Here is a 12406-nt window from a genome sequence, read left to right as displayed (position 1 = left end):
ATGAATAAAATCACATTATATCTAGAGTATGCTTCAAAAATATAAAAGGGAAAAGTAGAAGAGACGCGATTGGACATGGGTTGATGACTGCGTTTGGGTGGTGGGTACAATAGAGTTTATTATACAGTTCTGCCTATTTGTATACATCCTAAATTCTCTATAGTAAAATATCATAAAAAAGAGAGAAATGGCCATTTCCTCTGCATGTGTCATCTCTTTTTACTATCCCATTGTACAGATAAGAAAATTAAGGTTAAGGAAGATTAAATGCACTGCCCAAAGTAGCAGTTAACTTTTTCTGACAGACTATTTTTTTAGAGAAGTTTTAGATATTTTCATCTTCTATTTGAGAGAAGTTTTAGCAAAATTGAACAGAAGGTAGAGATTTCCCATATGTCCCAGGCCTCCTGACCTGACATACACACAGACCCCCTACTATCAACATCCTCTACAAGAGGAGTACATTTGTACTCAAACCTATACCGACACATCATTAATAAATTTCAGTTAATTTAAGAGCCAGAATCTGTCTCTGAAACCCATGCTTTTTACACTATATCACGCTGTCAATTTTTTTCTCCATTGTCATTATTTTACCTGGTGCTTTTTAAATAATTTGGCACAAAGCAAAATTCTGTTGCATGAATAAGCAATGAACAGAACTCTATAGATACTAATCAAGTTTAGTATCCAGAAAATATTCTAATGTAAATTAGCAGATGAAACAATTCTGTCAATACAATGAATTATACTTCCATTGAAGCATATTTTAGTTATTTAACAAATACATACTGCCCACTAGAGTCGGAAATATAACTACACAGAAATACAAAGCACTATCTGGACTTTCTCTCTATATCAAACTTTTCTTTCAGCAGTTATTGTATGTACTGGATAATAACTAACCAAACTAAATTTCTAACATAAAACCATACATTTCCAAAGCATACATACATGTGTCCCTGTTGTTCACTCATCTAGTAATCCAATATGTAACAGTTGGAAAGTCACTAAAGCTAAACAATAGCCTACAGCAAATGTGACTAATGAAAAAAAACAAGCAGTGAATAAATCAAAATCAACTATAACATATACTATAGCCAATTACCAAATTATAGATTTTCACTGGGAACATTTTCTTTAATATTCATGGAATACTGTTTCAATAATTCTACTTCTAACAATTTATCCAAAAGCAAGCACTGGACCGGTATACAAAGACATATGTACTAGAATACTTACAAAGTTTTAGTCATAATAACAAAAAACTGGAAAAAATCTAAACCACTATCAATAAGACTGATCAATATACAGATAAAATTAAATGCTACGTACTCAGTATAAATTATTATACTGTTACATAGATGTAGGTAATCAAAGATATTTACGACGCATTACTAAGTGGAAAAAGGAGGTTAGAAACAATTCGTATGATAAATACATGGACAGACGGATGGATGTCTGGGAAGATATACAAGAAAGAGTTAACAATGGTTTTATCTGGAGGATAGGCTCATATTTGCATCTTCTATTTGAGACATTCTTATATCATTTGTTTTTTAAAGTAATAAACATGTAGTTATTATTTTATAATCAGAAAAAGAATGCATTTTTGGGCCGGGCACGGTGGCTCATACCTGTAATCCCAGCACTTTGGGAGGCCAAGAAGGGTGGATCACCTGAGGTCAGGTCTGGTTCAAGACCAGCCTGACTAACATGATGAAACCCCATTTCCACTAAAAATACAAAAATTAGCTGGACGTGGTGGCGGGCACCTGTAATCCCAGCTACTAGGGAGACTCAGGAAGGAGAATTGCTTGAGCCCAGGAGGCAGAGGTTGCAGTGAGCCGAGATCATGCCATTGCACTCCAGCCTGAGCGACAGAGTAAGACTCCGTCTCAAAAAAAAAAAAAAAAAAAAAAAAAAGAATACATTTTTGTTTTGGAAAAAGAAATATACTGTGTTGATCTTAAAATCTGACTTAATGAAATGTCTCTGATTTTATACATGTTAAGTCTGCAAAGCTACGTAGTAAACAGCATGGAACTTCAGGAACCTCCCACCTGCTAATTCCACTTTTTCATTCAATGAATCTGTCCAAACATACCGCACTTATTATTAGGCTCACTACAATTAAATAACCACTTATAGAACATCCAGCCAGTTGAGGGTTAAGCTTATCAGGTGGCAGTATGTGAAACAATTTATTTCTTTTTTGAGCAGACTCTCGCACTGTGGTCCAGGCTGGAGTGCAGTGGTGCGATCTTGGCTCACCGCAACCTCCACCTCCCAGGTTCAAGCAATTCTCTTGTCTCAGCTTCCCAAGTAGCTGGGATTACAGGCATACGCCACCATGCACAGCTATTTTTTGTATTTTTAATAGAGACGGGGTTTCACCATGTTGGTTAGGCTGGTCTTGAACTCCTAACCTCGTGATCTGCCTGCTTCGGCCTCCCAAAGTGCTGGGATTACAGGTGTGAGCCACCGCATCCGGCTGGGAAACAATTTTTTTTTTTTTTGAGATGGAGTTTCACTCTTGTTGCCCAGGCTGGAATGCAATGCCGTGACCTCAGCTCACTGCAATGTCCACCTCCCACGTTCAGAGGATTCTCCTGCCTCAGCCTCCCGAGTAGTGGGTATTACAGGCACCCGCCACCATGCCTGGCTAATTTTTTGTATTTTTAATAGAGACGAGGTTTCACCATTTTGGTCAAGCTAGTCTCGAACTCCTGACCTCAGCTGATCCACTGCCTTGGCCTCCCAAAGCACTGAGATTACAAGAGTGAGAAACAATTTTTAAAGGCATTTCCTCCCTTGAAAATAAAAGGGGACATTTCCCTTGTTATTAGTAAGAGCCCATTTTGCAATCTATTCTTTCATCATTTTTAAAGTTCACAGAAATACTATGTCTCTCTCATATTGTTAGAAGATTCAGAAATCAGTTAAAATATCAAGTATTAGTAATGACTCAAAGGTAGTATTATGTAAGCTTACAATTGAGAACATACTCTTGTAAAATTTCTTCTACAAACGAAAAACCTAAAAATACGGGTGGGCATGGTAGCTCACTCCTGTAATACCAGCATTTTGGGAGGCTGAGGCAGGAGGATCATTTGAGCCTAGGAGTTCAAGACCAGCCTGCGCAACATAGTAAGATCCTGTCTCTACAAAAAATGTTTTTTTAATCTAAAAATATCTCACATCAATAGACTGTAGATACCACGTTCTGATTTCCCAAGAACTTGACAATTTGGAAACGATGTATAAAATAACTGGCTGATGTAAAACAAGGAATTCTAGGCCAGGCGCAGTGGCTCATGCCTGTAATCCCAGCACTCTGGGAGGCCGAGGTGTGTGGACTACCTGAAGTCAGGAGTTCGAGACCAGCCTGGCCAACATGGTGAAATCCCGTCTCTACTAAAAATACTGAGCCAAGATCGCGCCATTGCACTCTAGCCTGGGTGACGAGAGCAAAACTCTGTCTCAAACAAACAAACAAACAAACAAAAAACAAGGAATTCTTCATTTCCTTAAGCTGACATTTCAGACTAATGCACACATTTTTTTATTATAATCAAACCACAAAATGCCCACATTTTAATGTATAAGAGAAAGCATCAGTTGTGTGACGAGGTTTTGCTGAATCTCAATAGTTGGTTTTTTTTTTTTTAAGCAGTGGCTAGCCAAAGAAAGTCATTAATATTAACACAGATAATGGCAGAAAACCACAGAAACTCCAAATACAGAAAGGCTGTTCATGTATCCTAACAGCATAACCATTATGGCTGAAAAACCGCACAATATTCTTTCTCACATCTGTTTTGTTAATGAGCCAAGAATGAGGGTCTATTCAGTATCCAAGACAACTGAATTAGAAGGTAGGAATGTCTGGTAAATGCTGTTCATCTCAACAGTCTGAGACTACACAGGTCTGGAAAGGATACTGATCTTAAATAAATTATCTTTTTTAGTTTCACCTTCCTGAAAACAGAATTATCACTTTGGTCTTTTTTCTCCTACCCATTAGCAACAACAAAAACTTATAAACTACTTTTTAAGATTATAGTTTTAAGTACTGTAAGATAATATGTTTTGTTAGATTAACAATATTTTAATTCATCTTTCAGGTAGATCCTCAAGTATTTTGAGAATATAGAAACTGATGTGAAACTAGATGGCTATATTATAAAGCAAAATGGTATTCAACCAGAATCCATCAGCTTAGACAATTTGGCAAGAAATCTACTCTGAGCCAGGGTTTTTCCATATACAACAGAGAATTCTTCCAGGAAATGTCCCCTTTACAGGGCCCCAGGCCTCTTTGCATACTGTCAGGCCAGGCAGTAACTAAAAAATGCAATGTTCCCATTGGAAGATATAAACTAATATAAATTAATTCTAAATTACCAACTTATTACATACAATTCTCCAAAAAAGCAAAATGAAGTAGCATCTAGGTATCTTTTCATTCAAATGGCTTTCCTAAATAACTTAATTCCTTAATTTTAAAAAAACTAAACAGATTAGTTTAGAATTTGGTTTAAAAATGTAAAGAATGGTTATATGAGGCTGATAGAATCATGGGTAATTTTGTAAACGTCTTCATGTTAACTGAATTATATTTGAAGGTTATCTATACATTTTTTCCCTTAAGTCTTTTTTTAGAAGGAAAAATTTATTTTATGTCTCATTTTCTGTTTTCCCTCGGAGTCCCTTCATTGAAAGAGAAATTCTAAACCAAATATCAAAACAATCTTGCACATTTTTATAAGTCCCACTGCCAGTCAAGTGCAATAAATATTTTTTTTTTAAGTCATAATGGTCACTCCAGGGCAGCACAAGCCAAAATTTAAGTGACAACCCAGTAGGAAAACCCTTATCACTTTCAAGATTCATGCCCACAGACAGAGCACTAATTTGATTTTTTTCCTTCAAGGCAAAGAACTACAAGTGAGAAAATTTATATAACAACAAAAACATTTCTCAAAGTTATTAAAGAAGATTGTTTTCTGGGAGGCCGAGGCAGGCAGATCATCTCAGGTCAGGAGTTCAAGACCAGCCTGGCCAACATGGTGAAACACCGTCTCTACTAAAAATACAAAAAATTAGCTGGGCATGGTGGTGCACGCCGGTAATCCCAGCTACTCGGGAGGCTGAGACAAGAGAATCACTTGAACCCAGGAGGTGGAGGTTGCAGTGAGCCAATATCACGCCACTGCACTCCAGCCTGGGTGACAGAGAAAGCAAGACCCCATCTCAAAAAAAATAAATAAATAAAAAGAAGATTGTTTTAAATACTAAATTGGGACCCTGATGGCATTATATATTTTAGTAGGTATTTTTAACCCATAATTTTTATCTACATCATTCAAATCCCAATCTTGATTTAGTTCTAGCTTCCCATATATGCAACTTTTATTCCTTTGGAACTTGGTTCCAAGTAACTTTTCTAAAACTTTTATTATTAAATAAATGCAGAACTCTAAAACAACTATTTTCAGACACGAATTTAAAAGTATAAATAAGAAAGAAACAGTCCATTCACTTTTGCAAGACTGTATAAAACTTCCGCCAAACATCAAACAATTTGCATGTCATTAATTTAAGGTAAAAGTAAATGTTTTTCTTCCATTATAAAGTACAGTTCCTCTGTCCTAAACGGTAGTCTAACAGTATCTGAAAACACAGACTAGAATAGTATGGACCTAAAAAATGAGTACTCAGGAGAAGTAATATCATCAAGCATTTCTGCAGCTCCCTATTCCCACTTTATTTAGAACTGAAACATAACCTATACTCTTAGTTCAGCAGTAATTAGACCATAAAAAATGGTGTTTCATCAGATGTTCCCCTAACTAAAGAGTCACAGACACAGATGTTAAACTGTTGATTAATTTTTAACTAATTTCGCCTTTTTTTGTCAAATCAAAGTTCTGATGGTACTAAATCAGCAGATTGCACAAGACATCCTTAAAAAGCATTAAAAATATTTCATATGAAAGAACAGACAAATACTAACTTATATGGTATTTGTGTTCGAGGTTCCCTAATGTAAATAAATTTAACAGTTTTCTATGTATCCACCGAACAACTAGAATTTAAAATATCCTATCACAAGATGATTCCTGAGAATCTCCACACAAAAGAAAAACTTACGACAGAATTGGAAAGCCAAGATTCAATACTGACTCAATAGACTTTTCCAGAACATTTATTCTAAAATTTTAAAATCAAAATACATGTCAAATGACGAATTTTTTTTTTTTTTTTGAGACAGGGTCTTGGCTCCATCACCTAGGCTGGAGTGTAGTGGCGTGATCATAGCTCGCTGCAATCTCTGCCTCCTGGGCTCAATCCATTCTCCTGCCTCAGCCTCCCAAGTAGCTGGGACTACAGACATACGCCACAATTCTCAGCTAATTTTTCTGTTTTTTGTAGAGGCAGGTCTCACTACGTTACCTAGGCTGGTCTCCAACTGCTGGGCTCAAGCGATATCCTTCCTCAGCCTCCCAAAGTGCTGAGATGACAGGCATGAACCACCACGCCCAGCCTAAATTATGGATTTAAAATTTAGTTGCACAGCTATGCTTTCAACTTTACGCTAAGCATACCAATTATATACAAGTCTCAGGAATAATGAAAATTTTGTTTCTGATAATGTCAATCTTGAGCCAAAGTATAGCTTATCTTCATTATTAGGCTACATTCAATCATGTATAAACTGTACTGAAGAAAAAATTTTACTTTTCAAGAGACCCAAGCATATAGTTGATAATCTAACTACACGCTTCCCCAAATGTGAAGACAGCTAAATGGGTATCCATTTCAGCAATGGGACACCCAAAAAAGAAGAGGTAAAATGTATTTTCTGAGCTGTACTTGGCTAGTTGTACCAGTTGACTAGGTGGTTTGATGTTACAAATGTTTTCTAAGACATTGCCCATATATATGGGCACAATATCATATGAAAAACCTTAAGGAGAAAAAGAAAAAACTTTAAAAACTTTTTTGAAATATCTTTAAAAGTTTTAGGATGATTAATAAAGGGTCTGACTTTCATGATTTGTTTTCCAGACTTGACAACAGGACAGTTACGTACAAAGATCACCTATGGTCCCAAATAATCACATTTCCTGTACAGTAAAACAGTAGTATCGTAATTTTTTAAAAAGGGCAGGACAGTTTAGAAATACACAAATCAAAACTGAGTTAAGAGTCGAAATCTTTTCACAATCCAGACAGACTTTCTGTTTTTAAGACGATATGGGGGAAAGCGAACAATGGAGCAGGAAAAAGAGATAAGGTATAAGTTGATTAGCGAAACTTCCATGTAACAAAATTTGTAAAAAAAAAATTTTTTTAACTCTCTCCCCATCTCACCTCCCCAGTTTGAGTGCTTTTTTGCATCCATTTGACACTTAATATTCAATCTATTCAACAAAGTTCTTAGCTATCGTTATGTCACTGGTTTCTTTTACACAAGTTTTTCTTATATCAAATCGGCAAAAAGAGATATGGAATTCAGGAACTTGTAACACCATTAGTAACAAGACAGCCTCGCAAATATTTTGAAAATTAATTTACGAACTTGTGATCGTCTGAAGCATACTTTCAAATTTAACACGCCAAGCACGATCATTTGTTAGGGAAACCGTTATGCAACACCTTTCTGTCCCTGAATTAATTACTTTAGAACCATAAACAATACTTTTCCTTTTTTAAGGACAAGTACTATCCATGTTGCAATTTTCTCTTAAGACTGCAAGACTGCTGCTCTTCCCCCTAGACATAAAGCAGTTTTCTTAAATTCCAAATTTCCAGGAATACGACAACTACTTCTCTAAGGAAGAGAGAATGAAAAAAAAAAAATACTGTCAGCAATTTTAAGATCCACCTCCTCGTATAAGCAGGGATCCAGGCTGCTATGACATTTCCAAGCTCCTCAGAAACTATCTACCATGCTGCCACAAACAACAGAAAAGAACTCGAGGGTAGGAGCAATGCCATGTTGAATTTAACGTTGCACCAACACCTCCTTCGAACTTAATCTGAAGTTATCCGTTATCTCAGTGTATCTTCACAACTACCGTAAGAGGTAGGTAAGGGAGCTGGCTGGCTGCCCAGCCTCTACGGAGCACACAACCTGGCTAAAGGACACGCACTGCAACTAGACAATGGCAAACCATTCTAAAGTCTAGAAGAAGGGTACCCCAGCAAAGAGTAATACCGCCTAGATAACCCCAAACTTAAACCCTCCAAGCGTTTCCCCGCCTCGCAGTTTCGCCGACTCAGGGGCCTCCGGGGAACTGCGGCTGGGCCGCGGGGAGGTCGCGGGGGAGCAGGGCGAAGGGCGGGAGACCGGGGGATGCCTGCCCGACGCTCACCTCGCGCACCTGGGCCGGGCGGGAGGAGCAGGGATGCTCAGAGGACAGTGGGTGACATCGCCTACCTGGCCCAGCGACTCTGACTCACCTGCGGAGCCGATTTCCATTCATGGAGCTGGGGGGAGTGCTTCGAGGGAGAACGGAGCCCGCCACTGAGGGCAAGGAGGCGGCCCGGGGGGCGACGCGGCGCGGCGCGGCGCGACGGGCACTCTCACTCGGCCCCGAGGCGGGGGCGGCGACGGCTTCCCCTGAGCAACCGCACTCCGAAAGCTCTGGGCCGGAAGAGTCGCGGACGGAAAACGGCACGGGACTAGGCGAGAGGAAGGGGAGATGTGAGGCGCGGACAGAGGGGAGTCCCGTCCGGAAGTTGCATCGCCCGCGGCAGCCGACGATCCCACCGCTCCTCCACGACTGCGGGCCACCGCCGCTGACCTGCCCGGGGCCGCCCCGGAAACGCGCCGGCGTCAGTTCCGCTGCCTGGCTTGCCCGGCGTCCTCGCCTCGCCTCTGGGTCCCGAGCCGTGCCGGAGCGACGTCGAGGCGGGAGCGGCCGGCGCGGAGGACGCCGGGGAGGTGTCCGGGAGCCGGGCCACATGCGGCGCGCTCGGCCGTCCCCCGCGGGGCCGTGCCGGCCGGAGACAACGCGGAGGGGCAGGACTCCTCGCGCCGCACGATTGGGGGCGGCGCCTGTCTGCGGCGACGTCGCAGCTTGCGGCGGGGCTTACCTGAGGAGTAGCCTACCTGGAGCCGGCGGGTGAAGGACCCAGACCTGCCGCGGAGGCCCCGAGCCGAGCCCGCTGGGGTAGGGCCACCCTCCTTCCTGAGGCCCCGCCACGCCCAGTCCGAGCCGCCCCACGCGCCGCCTCCTCCCAGGCGGTCAAGTGACCACCGCAATTGACCTAAGTCCTAGGCTGCTTTAACGACCATTTTTAGGAGAAAAAAATGTATTATAATTTGGAAAAGATGACTAACAAACAGGACACTACACAAACATCAGATCGAGTAATTTCCATGTTTAAAACTCTTTAATAGCGCCTCGTCACACTTGGAAAACCCAAACTCCTTTCCAGAGTGAGAACGCACGGCGTAAATGGGCCCCGCCTGTGCTACAGCTATACTGGTCGGCTTCCAATTCCCCCAACGGGCCAACCGCTGCTTTTTTCTGACTTGGAGCTTCTCTGCTTTTGGTTCCCTTGGCCAGGAACCCTCTCTCTCCTCTCCACCCTCCCCTTACTCTCTACCCCACGGTTTATTTTTGCGTCTCAACGAAAGACATCTGAGACGCCTTTTCCGGACCACCCATCTATGGTGGGGCACCTGTTAGTCTACTACAGTATTACCTTGGTAGCTCTTTGCCCAGTCTGTTATTTACTACTTGTGTGCCCCCCACCCCACTTGAATGTCAGGCAAATAGTAGGTCCTTAATAAATATTTGTTGCCTTAATGAAACATACTATTTTATTCAGGCTGAGGAATCATTCATAATTTCTCCCCATGTCTCTATGCTTCAGTAATACGGTTTAAATCAAAATAATTTTTTAAAGAGGAAAAGGAGAAAGAATATCCTATCTTCAGTTCCCCTCACTGTGGGACTTTGGATCAGTCACTTGATCTCTCTGGGCTTCAATTTTCTTATCTGAAAAATTGAGAGAACAGCATGTACCTTACACAGTTTGTAAAGTTAGGTAATGTACATAAAGCACAGAGAAAATCCTCCCCAAATATTAGTGAATAACAGAAGTATTTACTATTTACCATTTTAAAGCACTTACCATATAATATTAAACACTTAATAAGTGTATGGGACTCAAAACCACATCTGACTCCAATTCTGTCTTACTTTCTTCTTCTTTCACATCCCTACCCCCTTGGCTGAAAATACCCTCCCCAATTTTAAAATATCAAATTAAATGTCACCAGATGAAACACTGCATCTTAAAAGTCATTTTTAATCCTCGACTGTACACAATCCAAATCTTGGTAGCAGCATCTGACAGGGTAAATACCAACTCTTGTGCAAGGGTCTTTTATATCCTCAACCCCTCTGATTCTGGAACTGGTTCCCTAAACAAAGGCAGACTTCTTCAGCTTCTTCCAGAGTAGACATTAGACATGGTGACAGTGATAAACCCTTGGGGTGGGCTAGTCTTCTTCGACATTGATGGAGCAGAATTTACACCCTCTGATTCAATCCATCTCAGTAAATGTCAATGATGCCTTCCTATCTACTTCTGCTATCCAGGAACCCACCTCTTTAGAGTGAACGCATGTGAAAGGCTCATGATTTGTAATATCAAGAAGTAGGAAGACAAGGAGGTTTGAAGGATTCTGCCAAAGGCAAAGCTGTATGAGGCTCTCTCCTGACTACATGTACACCCTATATTTGGATAACTCATTCCCAACTGCGTCTGCTCTTACAGAGCAGGGTCATTGGGTATTATCTTAACTATCATTGCCCCAGTACCTAGAACAGTGCCAGTGCCTGGCATATAGCAGCATTCAGTATATTTGTTGGATTGATGGATAGATAGATGAATAAATAAATAAGCTTCAAGAATGGGACTGAGCAAACAAACTAAAACTCTGCTCTCATACCTGGTGACACTGGTTGTTCTGAGAAGAAAGAAATACAGAAATAGTACAAAATCTCAGGTGCAGAGAAAATCAGTGCCCTCTGAAAGTTGAATCTCCTCAGGAGCCATCAAATACCCAGTGCAAAATTTCCTAAAATATGATACAAAAGTATAAACTAGAAAAGAAAAAAGCAACAAACGGAGCTTTAATAAATTCGCAAAATTTTAAACTTTTGCTCTTCAAAATGAAAAGGCAAGCCACAGACTGGGAAAAATAGATGTAAAAGATATATCCAACAAAGGACTTGTGTTCAAAATGAATAAAGAACTCTTACAACTCAATAAAACTCAATTTTGACGCAGGTAAAAGAGGCTGGGCCCAGTGGCTTATGCCTGTAATTCCAGCACTTTGGGAGGCCGAGGCAGGAGGATAGCTTGAAGCTAAGAGAGGCCAGCCTGGGCAATAATAATGAGACCGAACGCTACAAAAAAAAAATTTTTTTTTTTTTAATTAGCTGGGCGTGGTGGTGTGTGCCTGTAAGCCCAGCTACTCAGGAGGCTGAGGTGGGAGGATTGCTTGAGCCCAGGAGGCAGAAACTGCAGTGAGCCGTGATCATGCCACTGCACTCCAGCCTGGGTGACAGAGTGAGACACTGTCTCAAAAACAACAAATACAATGGGTAAAAGATGCCAACAACAAAGATATGGGGATAGTACGTAAGCACATGAAAAGATGATCAATATCACTGGTCGCTAAGGAAAGGCATAATGAGCTACCAAATACTCAGTGCATGCAGGAAAGACAGGGTGGCCGGCTGCCACTTTTAAGTGCCACGTCCCTGCCCAGTAAGTCAGGCTCAGGGACACACAGTGCACACTTCCCTCCCTGCTGCCGCTATTATTCTACTCCACTTAGGACTTTCTACTCCTAGGCTTCTTGTGTTAGACAAGAAACATCACTGGATGAGGAGAGCAACTGAGTACAATCCTCTCACATGGGCCAAGATTAGAGTCAACTGGGCACCTGAGTTCAAATCTCTTCTCCTAGACCATCAGTTTCTACAAGGTAAAAAGTTAAGTTACTTTATACTCTAGCAAGACACAATATAAAACATGGGCTTTAGGGACAGACACAGCTAACACTGAAGGCCCTCTCTTACTTGCTGTGAGCCTGGGAAAGTCACTCAGATTCATGTTTCTCATCTGTAAAAGTTGAAGTACCTTTGAGACTAGATGCTGCTTATCCAATAGCCCTTATCTTCTTTTTTGCTGGTAGACATGACTGAACTTTCTAGTCTACGTGACTCAAAGGATAATTCATTAAGCCACTCCTGATGGATGATCTTACTTGCTTTGCCAATGACAGGAGTGAGATGACCCATTTCTAGCAAAGCCATGAGGCCGTATCTGCTGGAGCTTCCAGGGAAAGACTTCCTTGCTTTAGAAGGAC

The 12406-nt window shown here is 40.9% G+C and overlaps 1 protein-coding gene across 1 annotated transcript in view; it reads right to left on the bottom strand.

Annotated features, from left to right (window-relative positions):
* The window catches only part of AGO3 (argonaute RISC catalytic component 3), a 141536-nt gene extending 132689 nt beyond the window's left edge, over positions 1–8847 (bottom strand). The window contains exon 1 of the mRNA XM_030823419.1: positions 8473–8847. Coding sequence (XP_030679279.1) covers positions 8473–8491 — 19 coding nt within the window. The 5' untranslated portion in view covers positions 8492–8847. The remainder of the gene's footprint in view (positions 1–8472) is intronic.
* Positions 8848–12406: the final 3559 nt, after the last annotated feature.

Source organism: Nomascus leucogenys, chromosome 12 (genome assembly GCF_006542625.1).
Source record: "Nomascus leucogenys isolate Asia chromosome 12, Asia_NLE_v1, whole genome shotgun sequence".
Classification (NCBI taxonomy): Eukaryota; Metazoa; Chordata; class Mammalia; order Primates; family Hylobatidae; genus Nomascus; species Nomascus leucogenys.
This window is presented reverse-complemented; position numbering and strand designations above follow the sequence as displayed.